Source organism: Musa acuminata, chromosome BXJ1-4 (assembly GCF_036884655.1).
Source record: "Musa acuminata AAA Group cultivar baxijiao chromosome BXJ1-4, Cavendish_Baxijiao_AAA, whole genome shotgun sequence".
Taxonomy (NCBI): domain Eukaryota; kingdom Viridiplantae; phylum Streptophyta; class Magnoliopsida; order Zingiberales; family Musaceae; genus Musa; species Musa acuminata.
The window spans coordinates 37,901,933-37,921,141 of record NC_088330.1 but is presented as its reverse complement, the minus strand read 5'-3'; the positions used below and the strand labels follow the sequence as shown (position 1 = coordinate 37,921,141).

The window sequence follows — 19,209 nt, the reverse complement described above, 5'->3', positions numbered from 1 at the left end:
CATTTAGATTGGCAATCTCAATTAGCTTAGGTATACCAACCATGATTGCTACATGTAGCTACTACTGCCTCTTAACTCTATCACATCAAAAGAACACTGGTAGATTTCCAGGGATCCTTGAAGATACTTAATCAGAGTCATTTTTTGAGTCACTGTAAGGGAAGATTTAAGAGTGTCAAAAGCAATATGACTTTGGATCACAAATCGTCAAACAATACCTGCAATCCATGGTGAACTCCTAGGAACATCTCAATCAAGTTAGATGGGTGCTTTGACAATCTGAGCACTCAATGGTTGCACCCTTAATTTCTTCATGGGACCAAATTTGATGTCCATGAGAAGAAAACCTCTACTCATCTTCCAAACGACAATAAATTAGGTGCAAGGGAGCATAAAGAACAAGGCATTATAGCTTGGAAGCTTTTGGTTGTGAGTTGTACATGAGGTAAAGAAATAAGCTTTGTGTATGATTATTGGATGCAGAAATGGGCAATCTACAATTGCTGATGCTGAACCATCTGATCAAGTGCAAGCAGCTGAGCTTATCGTGAATGGACCTTCTACTATGACTTCTAGCATTATTGGTTTAGGGAATAAGTAAATGCTTATCAAATCAGAAACTGTAACGATGCGGCAATGAAAATAAGAAATTACTATTAGAAAAAAAAAAATATAGCAACTGACCTGTCGAGTAAAATCTAACTCTTTATGATGGAGAAATTTTAATAATATTTAAAGATTTTTTTTTTATGATTTGATACGTTTAGAGGAGATCTTTATTTATATTAGTTCTAGATCTTGAAAATTAGTTAATTAACAATGTGAGACTATTTAAAGAAATATAAAACATAAAATTGGAAAGTGATAACTTAAGGCTCCTTAAGAATAGTTTTCTTCTGTTTATTTCGTATTAATTCATTCCATTATAGAATAACTTGCTTGAGTTTATATCTAGATATAATAGATGCTCCTTGGAAAGTTGCTATACAAGTCTATAACATTGAAGGTATTTTAGATCTCTCAATCATTTGGTAAATCAATCATATAGATAACATTATTGATTTTCTTTGAGACATTACGGGATCCGACTTCTTCGACTTTAATTTATTATAAGTGTTTATAAGAAATATCTTTTTTTATGAATACACCATAACTATATCTTCTCCCTAATATCTTTATCTCTTATGTGCTTATCAACTGCTTCCTTGTACCTAGCATTAGTAGTTTCCAATTTCCTTTTCACTTCAGCTTGGGTTGATTGTATTTGCTTAGTTATGTTGTTGTCTGCTACACTCATTCAATGAGCTTTTGGTAGGTAAACTAAATCTAGAGCATGCTTCGATACTTTCTTTTAAACAATATAGAATGGAGAATGGGGATGCTTTGTTATAGGTAAATTCAGCTTGTAAAAGTATGAAATCTTATTGTCTTGATTTGTCACTTCAAATGTATCGAATCGAGTTCCCCAAAGTTCTAGTAGTTACCTCCGTCTGACCATCATTTTGTAAATGAGATAGAAATTTAAAATCTATATCAGAAGTGATTGATTTTGGTATATAGTCACGTAACTTCTTAAAAGAATAACCTGACAATATGTATCATAAAGTTCTTCGACATAGTTTGAAATAAGCCATCTCGGAGAACCAATCCACAACCACAAATATAAAATCAACTTCCCTCCGAGTTCTTGGTAATCCCAATACAAACTCCAATGATAAATCCTCCCAAATATCTTATAGAACTAATAATGACGTATATAAACCAGTATTTTATGATCGACCTTTTGTTGTTTGATAAGTCAGATATTTTATTACAAAATAGTCAATATCTCTTTTTAATTGTGGCCAAAAGTACATTTCCTCGATGCTAGCTATTGTTTTGTTTTGCCGGAAATGTTCATTCATTCCTCTTCCATATAAATCTCGAATAATTTTTTCTCATAAAGATATGTTTGGAATACATAACTTATTACCTATAAATAAGTAACCATCGATATGAAAATCAAACTCATCAAATACTTCTTGAATAATTTTTTCTCGTAAGGATATCCTTCAAATACATAACTTATTACCTAAGTATCTATCATGGATACGAAAATCAAACTCATCAAATGCTTCTCCCAAGCATATTTTAAATCCTCGTCTTCAGCGTACAGATCTTTCAGGCATTCAAACCCTTCAACTTCATCATTTAAAGAAAAGCTAACTAAGCGATGCAAATCCCTACAACTTCATCGTTTAAAGAAAAGCTAACTAAGTGATGCAAATGGAATTAGGATTAGAGTAACGCTTTCACTGGAAAAATGATTAATTACATTTTTGTTCAGTGAAAAGTTAAGTGAAGCATGTCAAAAGTGATCTACTTATGAATAAGAATTATATGCTATGGTACAAGCTTCATGAAATTGATCCCATGTGAGTTTATAATATATTCAGACCCCTAAGCCCCGAATCAAGGACCAAAAAGCCTATGATACCAATTGATGTAGAACGATAATAAAAATAAAAAAATTACTACGAAAAAAAATTATAGCAATTGACCTGATAAGAAAAATCAACTTCTTATTTTTTGATGATTTCATAGACTTGAAGGTCTTTATTTACTAACTAATAATACTAGACTATTAAAAGAAACATAAAATATAAAATTAATAATATGAAATAAATAAAACTGATAAATGGCAACTTTAAGTTGAGATTTCGCATTACAAATGCTGGGAGCAGACTCATCTGAAGTTTTCAGACTTCTGGTGGTCCGAGATCATTTGGCTTGAACACAAAACACCCAAGCAAGCTTTTTCACATTGTTGTTGGTTTATGGTAAGCAGCCGAAAACTGAACACAAGCTGATGCAGCAGGTTATTTTGCAGCAACCAGTAGTGTTCTAAGAATGTGGGGATGAAAGTAGGTACACATTGTAGGGCAGATCTAAGACTTGCATAAACAATAGAGTCATTCAAAAATAATATCTTACAGCAATCTTATTACACAAGCTAATAAGAAACATCTGCTGGCCACAATTGTTCACTGAATCTGGCTAGGAAAAAAGCCAGTTTTTTATCAACCAAATGTTGTATGATGTTACTGTTCAACAAGTGGGTAAAGATATGTTTTTTCCGGCTCTGCTAAAGATCCAAGTGAGGATTCCTTTTGTAGAAGTCGACACCGCCCATGAAAGCTAATTTTCGTTTTCGAGTGCCTGCTTTCAAGTGGTGTTGCTGGAGATTGGATATAACATGCTTACATCATGACCCAAAATTGTCTTCTTCACAATTAAGACGCATCAGCTTCTTTCTTAGATTGTCGTCGATGTAAATGACAGGTAGCAATCTCCATGATATATTCTTTTGTTTGAAGAAACAACCTATGGAGTGGTGTTCATCAGACCATTGGCGACAACTTTCCTTCCTGATTATATGTGTTCAATAGTAAATTGATTCCAAGTGTACCAGCACAAACACATCAAGAAAAATAGTAAAGCAATTAGATGCTTTATTTCATATTACATTCATTATTATTACAAGAAAGGATCAAGCAGCAAAGCAAAGTAGTTCCACTCCCAAACCCACTTCCATCTTATATATCCTGCAGAGAAGTGGAGGATAAAACATGGTGATGAGGAAATGATCGTCTCACAAAGGATCATCATAACATCGTGAATCGCAAGAGCTCACGACTATCTTACCATAGCAAGGTGTCAAAGGTCTGTATGATCTAGTCGCTGTCGCTGCTGCTGCTGCTGTCGCCATGGTGCTCCTCACCGTGCTTCTTCTCCTTCTTCTTCTTCTTCTCCTTCTTCTTCTCCCCGTGTTCCTCTCCGCCATGGATCTTTTCCTTGACCTTCTCCACTATTCCTCCTCCTCCCTCCTTGTGATGTTCTTCCTCCTTGTGGTGCTTCTCCTCCTCCTTGTGGTGTCCTTCCTCCGTGTGGTGCTTCTCCTCCTCCTTGTGGTGCCCTTCCTCCTTATGCTCCTCCTGCTTGTGCTCTCCTCCGATATGGAGCTTCTCCTCGATCTTGTGAATGATTCCTGCCATTCCTTTTTCGTCTCTTTGCTTGCTCTGATGCTACTTCCTACCGATGGAGAATGGAAACCGTGACGAGTCCCTATTTATCGGCGCAAAGACAGGGATCCTCCACCGAGGCTTACAGTGACCGAATTGCCTAGATACGAAGAAATGTAAATCTGGTGTCCCTTTTCAAACAGCAGACACGTAATAACCACTGAAAATAGTTGCCACGTAATAACGATCTAGTTGAAAGGCAGCCCACGCGGCTTTCTCCTGTTGGTCTGTGTCCCTTCGATCGTGTTTTCATCCCCTCGGAGTCGACGCGGAGTTCCTGGCGTCGGGTTCACGTGAAATCGACCGACCTTGGTGCCACGTGTCCTGGACATCGGGATGGCCGCAGGTCGGTGGAACGTTTTCATCGAAGATACCAGAGAGGTTTGCGTCCATCGACCCGTTCGCTTCCCGGTGCGAATATTAATTAAACATGCGTGGAGCCCACAGAAATCTGCCGATCTGTCCGTTTCCTAACCCTGGTACACGACGAAAGTAACCAGGCTCAGTCAACTATTACATTTATTAAAAACTCTTTCTTCTCCATCGACGTAGCTACCCGCATCCTTTAATTGCTTCTTTATTGGATGATGATGGGTTCATCCGCGGGCCCCGCTGTTGATTCCGTCTGCGAGGCGAACAGGTGTATAAAAGCGGTGATCGGTACCGGGTAAGAAAAGGTCATCTCTTGCCTGTCGGCAACGCAAGTTGGGGATTTTGATGGGTTTAAGACGACGGGGAATGGATGAGGACTTTTGCTCATCCCGATTTCCTTTTCGCAGCCAATAATTCATCGTGGCATCCAATCCAATCCAATCGATTGCTCCATGCCAACACACAAGGATTGTAATGTCGGTGAGCCCAGAGGGAATCGACGTGGACATCGGGCTATCACTATTCTTTTTCTCTTACACAATAATTTATTGTGACATTATATTCTCATCAATTTGACCTTTGGTTCGATTTTGATAATAATTAAAATAGTTTAAAATTAAAATCAAAACTGAATTAAATTAGGTAAACGGGTCGATAGCTGTGAAGAACCGAAATTATACGATTAGGTTTCGATTTCTAGAAATTGAATCTTGAATTGAGCTCCGGTTTCAAACCAAATAACGATAAAATAAAATAAAATATAAATAGAGTTTATTAAATTAAAACTTTTGATTTGGAGTTTATTAACCTAAATTAGTATTATGATAGAGTACTTTATTTTTTTTCAATTGAAATAGATGGATTCATTCCAATTATTCTTCTATTATATAATTGATAGGAGATATATTGATGATTAATTATCTGACATGTCACTGTTACATGACACCCGATGAAAATAGGTAAAATGAAGCTTCTTTTTATCATTCATGATAATAAAAATAATAAAAAAATTTCTCGTTATTAATAAAAGAAAGATAAATATAAACTTCATTCTAAAGATAAGCTCTTTACGGTAAGTATAGAATCTTACATTTAAAACAAAGAAAAAAGATAACATCTCTTGATTATTTACTTGAGATTACTAATGTAACATGTTGGGAGCATAGTATTTATATCTTATAAATACTTCAATTAATCGTTCACATACGGGTTCAGACTAATCAAGACATTAACGATATTTTTTTTCTTCTAATAATAATACAAGTTTATTAATATATAAATTCATTTTGGTCCTAATTTCATCAAAACCGAGCAGTCTCCCTTAGTTATTTGAGTTAGAATTATTTGGATTGATGATTCTATTACCGTAATTACAAACTTATATCTATTTACTTTAAATCGAGAAACTCTTGCTATAATATGTGTACTTAAAAGTTCAATATATCCCGTAGATTCATCGTATGTCATATTTAACAAGTGGGGCAACGATTTAGAGTAGTAAACATTTGTTGTTAGCATCCATTCAGAAAATTCAGATGGATGGCTCCTAATTTTGACTAATATTATTCATTTTTAGTCAAAACTAATGGTGTTTTGAGAATGTATTTTATATTTTTATTATGTATTTAGAGAAAGAGATTTGAGTGAATATGTAGTTGTGAAATACTTTGACTATCTAGTAAATAAGAGATGAAAGTGTTATTGTGATAAATTTATCATTCTAATATTTTTAATATTTATTCAAAAGTGAATATATATATATATATATATTTTAAATAAAAAAATAAAATTAATAGATGAATGTATATAATCTTATAAAGATATTCATATAGCTCATATATAAAATAAATAAATAATTTAATCATATGATCGAAAGATGAAAAAAAAAAGTATTGTAGGGAAGAAATTAAAAGATGTCTCGAAAAAAATAATATATAAATAAAAGAACAGAGTTATTATCATTTATAAGATTATCGATTCAGCAAGACTGACGGCTCTACGAGGTGTGATAGACTTGTGAGAGAGAGTTGGTCGAATCTATAGAAATTGAAGAGAAAATAAGGGTCGATCTTATAAATATAGAGAATGTTATATGATTTTTTTTAAAATATATTAATATTCCATAAATATTAAAAATGCTAATATTATGCTAAGGTGGTATTAGTATTTGAGCATTTGCAACACGACATCCAAATAAAATATGATATGAAAAAAATATTAGATACTAATTCACGTTTGAAATGTAATTTAGGCTTTGAATGCACATTTAAAGATTTAAATAATTTTGTTTATGTATTATTTTAAATATGATAAAATCATATTTCTTTGAAATTAATAATAATCAAACATTGTTTTCATCACTTTCAAACAAAAAAATTTCATATAATGTTAGATAATATAAATAAATAATACTTATAACATTGCAGATAACTGTTTGAATCAAATACGTTTTCAAATTGTCAACATATAAATTCTTTTGCAAAACTTTTAACTAGTAAAAACTTATAAATCATCTAAAGCATATGTATTAATATTTTCTAAAACATGTTTGATATAGTCATCCGATATTTATCCGAATTGTATATCCTCATATAATCAATAATTTTGATACCTCTTTTTATTTCCTTATACTTCCCACATAACAATTATTCCTTCTTTTATTTCCTTCATAATATAAATATCAAATTTATTAAATATATCAAAAATAATTAATATATAATCCTCTATATCAATCTATTTATCAGAAATACAAGAAAATTCAAAACCAGAACTAATATACTTTTTTTTACACTTATATGAATTCATTTGATATCGAATCGGTCCTCAATAGATCAAGAGATTTTGTCCATCATTCAATCATCTGTACAGTAACATATTTGTTAAGTCATTAGCTCCTTTGTTAGCTGAGTTGACATCCTCGTCAGCGCAGATCATCGACTTCATGGGACCTGATCGAGTCAACCCACTCCTCGACTCACCGGTGCGGTTGGATGCATTTCCATCTTGGTCGACGTCTAATATCCACGGTTCAATCATACAGGAGCCAGCACAGCCAATAACGAAGAAGGTAGGCGAGAGGGTAAGTAAGAGAAGTGCAACTAAGTTTTGTTTGCCTACGTATATATAATGAGTTTCCTGGTATGGTTTAGACCCCTGCTTTTCCGCCGTTGATACTGAGAGAGAGAGAGAGAGAGAGAGAGAGAGCAGCGGAAGTGCGAAGAGCGAAACCCTAGACGCCGTCACCATGGTGAGCGATTCGTGGAAGCCCGGTTGTTTGTGATATTGCGATTGTCTCGTGTTGTGTTCCTGGTGATCGATCGAGGTTTTGTTCTTTGATCCTTTTCTGTTTGTTTCTGGTGGCTGGTTTCGATCTGTAGTCTCTGGTCGCGAACGAGGACTTTTCAGCACATTCTTCGTGTTCTGAACACGAACGTCGATGGAAAGCAGAAGATCATGTCCGCGCTTACCTCCATCAAGGGTATCGGTCGCCGCTTCGCCAACATCATCTGCTAAAAAGCCGACGTGGACATGAGCAAAAGGTTGTTATTCTTTAATCCTTCCTCCTCCTTGGCTATTTCTTGATCTTAGTGTTTATTTAAGGGCTAATATTTAGTGTTTGTGCGTGTTGGTATTGTGGAAGTTTTATTTACACCTCGCTTCCTGATTGTAGGATGTAGATATTGCTTCTTACATTGAAAACTTATGCATTGGTTAGAGAGTATTTTTTAGAGCACAATTTTTTTGAGATATCGTTGCAAATAGTTCTAAACATATGGTTAATGATCACCGGGATTTGAAATTTTGGTATCTTCTGGCGGAATATTCTTTGATGTCTCCTTGCGTTGAAATGTTCTTCTTCTTTTACTAGGGCTGGTGAGCTGTCGGCTACTTGATGTCAGTGGTTTTCAATCCACGCCAGTTCAAGATCCCAGATTGATTCTTGAACAGAAAGGACTATAAGGATGGCCGGTACTCTCGGATTGTTTCAAACGCATTGGACATGAAGCTCAGGGATGACCTTGAGAGACTGAAGAAGATAAGGTTGGGTACTCCATACTTTACAAAGTTTTTTATGATGAATTCTGTTTTTATTCTTGAGAAATGGTTGAAAGAGTTTTTCCTTTGTAAGCATGCTGGTAATTTTCCATCATGAAATATGTAAATTTTAATTCTATTTATGCTCCATTCATTAATATATCATTAAAAGTTATGTTGCATTAGATTCATATTCTATCTATCATTTGTCACATTCCATTTTTAATTTGACCTTTTAGCTTTTATTTTATGTCATTCACCTGTTGTCGGTTCATCTTAAAATAAAAATTATATATTTTCATATGGGTCTCAATGTTCTTTTAGTAGAGTGACATAGTTTTCTTACTTGTCTATATATGGTTTTTGGCTGTGAGACAGGGGTGTAATATCTAGAACAGTAGTTATCTAAATTTACCTTTTCACTCACCCATTCTTTCTCTGTCATTTGGACAGAGTTTCTATGTTTCCTATGAGGCTTGCTCTGTTTGAATGATTAGTAGTGCTAAAAGTTCTAGTGGATATATAATTTTTATGTTATTGTTTCATTTAGATTTTGTTCTTGTGTAATCTTCATTTTCAAACTATTAGATAGTCGCGATACTGATCATTCTACTCACAAGATTGGGGGTGCATTGTGAGTAAACCCCCTTGTTGAGTTTTAATGGTCTAGTAAAAGGATACCAACTTTATAAATGAATCTAATCAGCTTAAATGTTCTGCTGCTTGGTGGTTAATTTAAACTGTCATGTCAGGTGTTTTTATACATCATCTTTTGCCATTTGAGGTGGTTTTGGTTGAATGGAATTATAGTGCTAATGCTGTCCTCAAGGACATTCTTGATGTTGAATATTCGTTGTGCGACTTAACCTGCAATTGATATTGTCTTGTGTAATGTTTATTACTCTCGATGTTATCCTTCAACAGTTCAGCAATCTTTGGCTTTACACTTTCATAGTGGCGTGTGGTGATGCTTGTGGTTCACTAAAATGGCTTATTATTGGTGCCCTAAATTAAATGATTTGTGACTTGTGAGGTTGTTGAGTAACTCAAGTTAATATTGCATTTTGACAAGTGATTGGGATGTGTTGATATAGTTATCGGTATAATGTGCTTAACAATGCGATGCATCTTGAAATTCTTGGATAGTGGTGATGGTGAAATCGAAAAACATGGTGACTGATTTGGCCAGATGGTCTCACAGCAAGGCATGCCATGTTATGGCTGACTGATTCACGATCTGATTTTTATATTTATTCTGAAATATACTTCGATAAAGGGGAGTCGATCACGCATTTTCACATGTTGGACTGAGTGCTTTGCACACCTTTTCTTATGTCTAACACTATTGAATTATCATCTTACACTATAGGTTGGAGTTAAGCATCAGTTTGTCTGCTGCAGGAACCACCGTGTTGGTGTCTCGAAGAAGCGATGAACTTAACCATCTAATTATGCTCCTTAATTCTTCTATTTTTTGGGAACTTGATGGCTCTGCTTAGATTTTTTATTCTTTATGTCAGACATGACTATCGGTTTATTCATTTGGCTGAGTTTGGTGTTCTTTTTGTTAACTTGATGCCTCTGTTAATATTGGCATTCTCCCTTTCACCTGATCAATCCTCCAGTGCCTTATGGAGTTTGAGACAGTACTTTCCTGTAGGTCACTCACTATATGCATTATATGCATATATGTGAATGAATGAATAACCAAATGTGCAATTCCTCCATGGCAAACTTGCATTGTATCCAAGTATCGGAAATTAAATATAATCTGTATAAAATGGTAGTTTTGCGAATTGAATGGTCATAGAATTTTCATTCCCAAGGAGACTACAAATCCTGCTACCAGTGCTATCAAGACAACTACAAATCATGCTACTGGTGCTATCAAGACAACTATGGAGGTTGACCGGATCACATTAGAATCATATATATATATATATATATATATATATATATATATATATATATATGAAGTACGTGAGAAACTATGTTATATCAAAAAAAAAAAAATTGGCCATTTAAAATTCTGGCGCATAATTTTGATACGAAGTACAAGTAAAATCCATTTTACTCATATTATAAGCTAATATTTCATTTTTTCATGTCGATGAATGGGACTTGATGGTGTGTTAGCCGACATGTACGCGAGCACGCAAGCCGACATGAATACACAGCACGCGGGGCTTTTCCGCCAAAGGCCATCCGATCGAACACCAGAGAATGCTGTCGGTATACGATAAAGCCAGCGCCAATGGGCGAAGAGGACGCTTCCGTCGATGTCGGATTCTTAAAAGTGTGTTGTTCTCCGCACCGAGTCGTTGATAGAGAACTTCCCACTCGTAGTTCATCCTCTTCCTCTTCCCTCTGAACGTAGTCGTTTAACGCAGTCGTTTTTTCAACCCAGTCTCGCAAAATTTCGATATCTGGAGGAATTGTGGGAGCCGTGACAAAAAGTTGCAGTCTTGGTTGCTGGGATTCCATTTCTTTGCTCCATATTTTTCCCTCTCTATTTTCTTCTGATGTAGCCTCACCTAGGTATCTTTCTTCTGCTTTTCCTGGGGGTTCTCCTTTCGTTGCTTGAGGCGATCCCAAAGTGGCCGCATAGTCCAATCTTCGCGCTGAAAGCTGGTGCTTTTGACTCTGGGAGAGGTGAGGTTGCTCCTTGTTTCGGTGCTTGCATTGGTTTTCAATCCTTTTCTGATCTTTTTAGGCCGATTCTGAGACATTGGAGGTTTCCGTCGATGAAATTGTTCTTGGTCTTGATCAGAAGTTTGTGGTTTGAGGGCATTTCTTCTTCAAAATCCCCCTTTTTGAGGTCGTAAAATGAGCCTTCGATGGTTGATCTGACATGAGGCTTTCATCCTGCAATTGCCACTATCCCCTAATCTGCTGCTGCAAGTCATCCTCCCGCTATTACCCGCCTTGCCCTCCGAAGTCGCAATGGGGAGATGCCGAAAACGTTTCCTCGAGCCCTGCTCCAGCTTCGACCATTTTGGCGAAGAAGCCTTCTGAAGAAAAGGTTGTGGTTGAGCAGACCAGTCCCGAGGGCGGGAAAGATGAGATCTCGCTGAAGAGCAGCCTAAAGAAGCCAAGATCATCGGATTTAGAACCGTTCGGAAAGGGAAATGTCAAATGGCTGGACTTACTGGGGAAGGAGCTTGTTGAGATCAAGGAATTTGAAGCAATGTGAGTTGTCTTCTTGTTATATGCTATAATAGTATGATGCTTCCTGAAGTGGTTCTTATCACTATCCTATTTATAATTTACAGCAGATTTTGAGGTTACTGCAGTGTTTTTTGTTCTACAGTCAGCAAAATTTGGCATTATTGGACATGGCTTGCTTAATTAGATAGGCATGCCTACATTGAGATGGATTTAACCATAATCAACTTTACAGAACCCGTGTAGTTCTTGATTTATTTTGGTTAAGTTAGAAGCTTAATTCCTTTAGTTTATACTGCACTATTGGACATTACAGTAAACTAAATCTTATGCACTATCCTGCAGCACACTATCTGCAGTTTTTTAGATCATCACATCTTTGACACTGTCCTTTATTTCATAGTAACATTACCCATAAAAAGCTTATTTATAATTCATATGTCTTGTTCTTGGAGAAGAAGCCTTTTGATGTATTCATGGTACTCCTTTTTAAGAAACTTGAGTTGGCATAAAATGTGGGCTTTACACTGAGATAGCTGGTTTCCCAATTAAAACGATGCAAGTTAGTCGTTTGTTTTGAGCAATATACTGGTTGTTCTTCTTAATCTTTGAATGTTATTCACTCCATTTTAGCCATTGTCAGTAATATTTTGTATTGTTCACAAACATAAATATTTCTTATTCTGTTTTTCCTAATGTCCCTACAGTCTGTCTCAGAGTCTTCCACTCAGTGTCACTATTTTCTTTGTATATTATTTCTTGAGTTTCATTGCTTTAAATTGATCTACTTTGGAAATTCAAACACTGGTTTAGATGTGGTTTGAATTTATTTTCTTTACTCAAAAGATGTATAAATGATGCTTTACAGAAGCCATATATCCATGTTTTTGACAGACTTTGGAATTGACGGGTTGGATATCTGTCTCCTAAGTTTTTGAGGAATCTTGAAAGGACAATAATTGTGATGATTAAAGAAGAGGAAAGCAACACTGAGAATGAAAGAAGGAAAGCAACACTGAAAAAGGCACTTACTAACGTCAATGCTAATTTGATTTACACTGCTACATAGAAGAATGACCATGCATTCTAGATATTAATAGCTGACGTTGTTATGTTGCCTCAATGGTAAGGACTTCACTGTAGTTATTGCTTACTGTTTGATTATGATTTGTTGGTCATTGGGCTTGCAAAGATTGTAACTCCATAGGTGACAACAAAGTAGCTATTTGCAGATAAAGAATCAGATCAGCGAGTCTTATTTTTCTCCTTCGATGTCACTGATATGGAAACTGCATTTTGTATCTTGAACCTGCAATTGGCTTGATGAGGAGATTTGTCTTGAGCAACTGGCCTGATCTAGGTATCTGTGTTGAACATTGCTCCAATTAAATGTATATTTACTAAAGCAATCGATTTGCCTGAAGCCCACCATGCATGACTTAAGTTTAAACTTCAACTATAACTAATATCGTTCGTGCAATTGGGTGTCAATTAAAATTGCACTTGTTCTGCAAATAGAGAAATTATAAATAGACCCAGACCCAGTTTTTGATATCCCAACTGTGACTCATGTAGTATTTCAGATTTTGCGACGGATACAATTGGAATGTAGATAAGTTGGTGTCAATCTGGCGATTCCTATTCAGTGGAACGAAAAAGCCCATATAAAGCTTTACTAACATGCTCTTGATGAGATGACTTTGAGGTCTTCTCCACCTATTAAGAGAGATAGAGTCTGTGTTTATGGACTTTCATTAAATTGGTCCATCTGCTTTTGTTGTTCATCTTGTAAGTAAAGCCTTCAATTTGTGTAGAAAAAATTTGATTGTCCTTATTCATTGAGATGCATGCGAGGGGGAATGACTTTTTCATGTTGCTAAAAATGGTGATGTTATCTAATGAATTAAATGTTTGTTATCTGCTATGGTTTGTGTTTAATCAGTTGAGCCCAAATACTGATTGACTGCTATTTCCTTACCTTCAGGAGAGAATTTATAGAACATTCCTTAGAGCCTTTATATGATTATTCTGTTGAAAAAGGATTTTTAATGCTTATGATGACTGAATGATGGAGTGGTTGTCCTATGAATTCTATAACAGAGTTTTGTATCGCTTACAGTGAGTCTGAAGAATCAGAGGATTATGCTGATGACAGCACAGCTTGCATTTGTGTTATTCAATGACAATAATTTACTTCTCTGAAAGTCTTCCCGGCAAAGAACTAGAGAGCATCAATCATCTAGCTGCCATTAAGATCTGCTCGATGTTCTGATTCTGCGAGTTCATTTTTGTCGAGAATCGATTTAGCCATCAACCATCCAGCTTTCCTGCTCTTTAAAATTCCCTTCAAGGTTTGAAGAAATTTGTCCTAATCCAGCAGATGCTATTGGTCTCATTGGCATCCAGCTCTGGAGTTGGATGGAGTAGATGCCGCAGTTCATACATTGGATGCAGTTGGAAGCCATCGATGTATCTGACGTCCAACCGAGATGGCAGATGTATTTTTGGTGCATTTCATATGTTGGATTCTAGCTGAAGTGATTGTTCATTTTTTTTGTTATTCTTTTTCACTTTGTACTTGTTGATCAGTTGATATTGGTTTTAATTTTTCTTTTCTGCATGAAGATGATGCTTGCTGTTTCACACTCTACCTTTTGAATTCTAGATGAAATATTTATCCATGTCATCCGATCTACCTCTCCATTTTGTCCAGATTGCAAAATATTCTAGCCTTCAGCTGATTGCAAAATAAATTTAAAGAAGTCTTGTGCAACTTATCAATTGCTTCTTATATTGGCATTAGAAAAATATCTTCTGTAGAAAATAAATAAGATTCTTTCATTGATTCTTTCAATTAACTGAAATTTACATGCCTTCTATGCATACTTTTCAGCATCAGTTTGGATTCTGAAGTGCAGGATAAAATTTTCAACAATTTTAGAAGCATTAAATACAAACATGTTTTTTTGTTGCATATATATATATATATATATATATATATATATATATATATATATATATCCCTCTAAATGTTAAGATTCTTCATATGTAACCTTCGATAATATAAAAAAAAAACCGAGTTAATCACTTTCAAGTTTCGACTATTGTTATGATCAATTAATTTGAGTAAAAAAATATTGAAGTAAAGAATATTTAAAATATTCTTAATATATTTTTTCAAGTAGTACTATGTTGGCCGATATTAATATTAATTAAAATTTTGTTGAGCTCTCAAACGACGACCAAATCATCCATATTGGCTGTAAGGGTTTGTATACAAGTTAGATGACATACGCATTAAATTTAAGTTTACAAGGATAAATCTCAAAAATACCAACCGCAAATAAATAAATAAATAAATAAATGCTTATATATATATATATATATAATTCATATATAGCTTTTAAATTTGATATTCCAATGACACAATTATTGCTGAAGTTATCATTTTGGTTGTCCAAAAGAGCTTATTGGGGTCATCGTCTCTCCCTTCCTCACATCATCCACATGCCTCCCGAATCCTCCCATCATCCTTGGCGTCCTCACCAACGCGCACAACAGAACTAGCAAAGCCCTCCCAAATGCTTCCATGGCCACCACCATCCCCCCTCCGCCCTCCCCATTCACCCACATGAAGCCGCTCCTCTCCCTTTCCCCTCTCTCTCCTCTCGCTCTCCCGCCATTCAAACCCAAACCCCCCAACGTCTCCTCATCCCCTCTAACACAACCCAATCCCACCCACCGCGACCACTCCCCATCTCCCTTCGCTCCTCGCCGCCTCCTCCGCCTCGCCGTCGACCGCCTGGACCTCGACCTCGGCCGAGCCGCCCACGCCGCCGCCGTCAAGGCTCTGGACAATGAGGACACCGGCCTTGGCAACGCCCTCATCTCCATGTACCTCAAACTTGGCCGTCTCTCCGACGCCCGCAAAGCGTTCGACGCGTTGCCGTCCCCCGACGTCGCCTCGTTCTCGTCGTTGATCTCTGCGTACGCCAAGTGCGGTCGACCGGTCGAGGCGGCTGGGCTCTTCTGCCGGATGAGATTTCTCGGCGTGGAACCAAATGAGTTCAGCTTCGTGGCTATCTTGACGAGTTGCATCCGGCAGTTGGATGGCAGACTCGGCTCCCAAGTGCATGCCTTTGCCGTCAAAACCGATCATTGTTCCTGTGTTCATGTCAGCAATGCGCTTCTTGGGTTGTACGTGAAGTGTGGATGCGCCAGCGCTGCTGATCAATTGTTTGGTGAAATGGTCGAGAGAGATGTTTCGTCGTGGAATGCAGTTATGCTAGGCATGGTTGAGGAATGTAGGTATGATAAAGCATTTAGGCTCTTTAATCTTATGCAGATGGAAGGATATCATGGGGATGGCTTCTCCCTATCGACCCTCTTGACAGCTGCTGCACATGGTTTTGGTGGTGCAGGAGGGGAGGCTATTCATGCTTATGCTCTTAAAATTGGATTAGAGTTGGACTTGAGTGTTGGAAATGCTCTAGTTGGATTCTACACTCAGTTCGGCTGTGTAGAAGATGTGGCTGATGTGTTTTGGAGAATGCCAATAAAGGATGTGACCTCATGGACTGGGATGCTTACTGGATATATGGAATTTGGCATGGTGGAATCTGCTGTTGATATCTTTGATCAGATGCCTGAGAGGAATTGTGTCACATATAATGCTCTTTTAGCTGGGTTTTGTCATAACGGAGAAGGTGATCGAGGCCTGGATTTATTTCAGCATATTCTGGAGAATGACTTGGAGATTTCAGATTTTACACTGACAAGTGCTATTAACGCTTGTGGGATGGTCTCTGACTTGAAGATGAGCGAGCAGGTTCATGCATTCGTGATCAAGTCCGGCTGCAAATCGAGTTCTTGGGTTGAGGCTGCTTTGTTAGACATGTGTGCCAAATGTGGCAGGATTGAAGATGCCCAGAAGATGTTCACCAGCTGGGCCCATGAGGAGAGCTTTCCAGTGGCATGGACTTCTCTGATATGTGCCCATTCTAGATGTGGGCTGCATTTTGAGGCCTTACATCTTTTCCAAACAGGGTTAAGGAGAGATGATCCAGTGGTTATGGATGCATTTGCATTAGCTATGATACTTGGATTATGTGGTACCTTAGGTTTTGTTGAGCTGGGGCAGCAACTTCATTGTGTTGTCGCTAAGTCTGGTCTATTGTCTGATGTGGAAGTAGGGAATGCTCTGTTTAGTATGTATGCCAAGTGTGGAAGGTTGGAGGACGCAATTAATCTCTTCAGTCAAATGCCTCAGCATGATACAGTGTCGTGGAATGCATTGATCACGGCTTATCTTATTCATAGACAGGGAGACAAGGCTTTGGATGTATGGGATAGCATGAACATGGTAGGTGTCAAGCCTGATTTCATCACCTTTCTTTTGGTCATTTCAGCTTGCAGATATACAAGCTTGAACTCTGTGGATGTTTGTCATAGACTGTTTCAATCAATGGAGAGCTCTTACAACATAATTCCGACTTCAGAGCACTACTCTGCCATGGTTGATGTTTTAGGCTATTGGGGTTCCTTTGATGAGGCAGAGCAGCTGATAAAAAACATGCCTTCGAAGCCTAATGCATCGGTATGGCGAGCTTTGCTTGACAGTTGTAGATTGAGATCAAACATGACTTTGGGAAGGCAAGCGGCACAATCCCTTCTAGAATTAGAACCACAAGACCCATCTACCTATGTCCTTGTCTCAAATCTTTATTCTGCTTCAGGGAGATGGCATTGCTCAGAAAAGGTAAGGCAGGACATGCGAGAAAAGGGCCTGCAGAAACATCCTGTACGGAGCTGGATCACTCATCATAACACAATGCATTCATTCTATGCAAGAGATAGATCACATCCACAATCCAAGGACATCTATAGTGCACTGGACATACTGATATTGGAGTGTATGAAGGCCGGGTACGAGCCAGATACATGCTTTGTGCTTCATGAAGTGGAGGAATACCAGAAAAAGAACTTCCTCTTCTATCACAGTGCGAAACTAGCAGTTGTATATGGGCTTCTAATTTCGGGACCTGATCGACCTGTGAGGGTGGTGAAGAACATTCTTCTGTGTGGTGACTGTCATGCATTTATGAAGTATGTATCATCTGTTACCGGTAGGGAGATCTCAGTGAGAGATGCATCAGGGTTCCACAATTTCAGGGGCGGGGTGTGCTCCTGTGGAGATTATTGGTGATGATGCTGCTTCAATTTGTTGTATCAATTGTGCAGATACAGAAGAGTTTGAAACAGTTCTCTCGATAGAATCAACAAATTTTGACTTGAAATTGTTGAGACCTCATGCTGCACTAAACAAATAGCAATTGTAATATATCCATGAGACCTATCAATTTCATCAAACAAATGATGGCAGTTGTTGTCTTGTGGATTTTGAATGGAATTTAAGGTGCTCTCAGTGAAGAACTTCCTGGTACACTGGCACACAACACAATCTGCAGATTTGCTATACTTCAAAGGCTTTTGGGATGTGAGAAGTTCTTGACAAGAGCATAAAGCCTTGGTTTCTGGTTTATCAGAGGAATGTGGCTGTTTCTTCAAAAACATGCACCACATTTTGTCGGATTTGGGTCCTTCTTTTTCCTTAATGGATATGGGTTCATCTAACCTAAACTTCCATCTTACCTGCCAGCTAAGATTTCTTAAACCCTTCCCGTGCCACACTGCAGAAAACTTCTAGTTTTGAACTATAGATAGAAGTCTGTATCCTAGAAAAGCAAGATGTTAATTTACATGCCATGTCTGTACTTTTGCATCTTTATGTTCAGATAAAGGTATTCTTTTGCATCAATAAGATCTCTGGCATGCTTCTGATCGGCACTAAGCATGGCCCTGGTGGTCCATCAATCTCGCCATATTGTCCAAATTGACAGTTAAAAGTCGATGCATTCTTTTTGTTATATTTTTCTAGATCCCATTGAATACATTCTCAATATTTCTTTTCCTTTCTGTCTTTGTAGGCCAGAACTCGGATATTCCAGTTCAACCTCGGACCAATCGGTTCTCCAACCTGACAGGCCGTATGGTGACAAAAATTGATATCATTTTTCTTGCACGGTACCTTTTTTTTTTGACTAATTAATATCAATATCAGCTGATAATAATAGCATGATTTGTTGATTGGGTTCATTTATCTGCAATCATCAAGATGGCAAGCATTGATTCTCTACAAGTTGTTCATAGTCTAAAAACAGAATGGAAGTGTCTCATTATGCTAGAGATTAGAAAATTTTGTGTTGCTAAATAATAACCCTAACAACTGAACTCATTGTTCAAACATCACCTTATTTGTATCCTTATTCTTCTCATGTATACGATGGAAGCATTTTGGGTGTTTACAAGGTCATCAAACAAATAGCTTTTGATGAATTGTATTCATTGGCAATCCCTCAATACCACACCTTATCTTCACTCGATTTCCTAGCTTTGTGAGCTAAAAAATGCATAGCTTTTGTTCTCCTCCCTCCTAATATGCATGTCATGCTGACAAATGATCTGATTAACTTACATTATCTCTGTCTGTGGGACTTAATTAAGATCTTTTAATTTA

The 19,209-nt window shown here is 37.1% G+C and overlaps 3 protein-coding genes across 6 annotated transcripts; 2 read left to right on the top strand and 1 right to left on the bottom strand.

The window, feature by feature from the left end:
• Positions 1 to 3,469: 3,469 nt before the first annotated feature.
• On the bottom strand, positions 3,470 to 4,101 carry LOC135585079 (protein SRC1-like). The gene is made up of 2 exons (XM_065176917.1): positions 3,685 to 4,101; positions 3,470 to 3,584 (listed from the first exon to the last, which is right to left on the bottom strand). The coding sequence occupies exon 1, from the start codon at positions 4,032 to 4,034 to the stop codon at positions 3,714 to 3,716; it is 321 nt and encodes a 106-aa protein (XP_065032989.1). The 5' UTR covers positions 4,035 to 4,101; the 3' UTR covers positions 3,470 to 3,584; positions 3,685 to 3,713.
• A 3,485-nt stretch (positions 4,102 to 7,586) lies between these two features.
• On the top strand, positions 7,587 to 14,314 carry LOC103982974 (uncharacterized). Of its 4 annotated transcripts, XR_010508593.1 has the most exons (7): positions 7,587 to 7,680; positions 7,811 to 7,972; positions 8,302 to 8,474; positions 10,605 to 11,657; positions 12,528 to 12,758; positions 12,866 to 12,993; positions 13,753 to 14,314. XR_010508593.1 is itself a non-coding variant. In XM_065176916.1 (6 exons), the coding sequence occupies exons 5-6, from the start codon at positions 11,320 to 11,322 to the stop codon at positions 13,814 to 13,816; spliced, it is 402 nt and encodes a 133-aa protein (XP_065032988.1). In that variant the 5' UTR covers positions 7,587 to 7,680; positions 7,811 to 7,972; positions 8,302 to 8,474; positions 10,605 to 11,120; positions 11,239 to 11,319; the 3' UTR covers positions 13,817 to 14,314. The 4 variants fall into 4 exon arrangements, 2 of the variants coding, with proteins under 2 accessions (XP_065032988.1, XP_065032986.1); XR_010508599.1 differs by lacking the exon at positions 12,528 to 12,758; XM_065176916.1 differs by lacking the exons at positions 12,528 to 12,758; positions 12,866 to 12,993 and having other exon boundaries at positions 10,605 to 11,120; positions 11,239 to 11,657.
• A 770-nt stretch (positions 14,315 to 15,084) lies between these two features.
• LOC135663936 (pentatricopeptide repeat-containing protein At5g03800-like) lies at positions 15,085 to 18,030 on the top strand. The gene has a single exon (XM_065176897.1). The coding sequence runs from the start codon at positions 15,223 to 15,225 to the stop codon at positions 17,836 to 17,838; it is 2,616 nt and encodes an 871-aa protein (XP_065032969.1). The 5' UTR covers positions 15,085 to 15,222; the 3' UTR covers positions 17,839 to 18,030.
• The last annotated feature ends 1,179 nt before the right edge of the window (positions 18,031 to 19,209 follow it).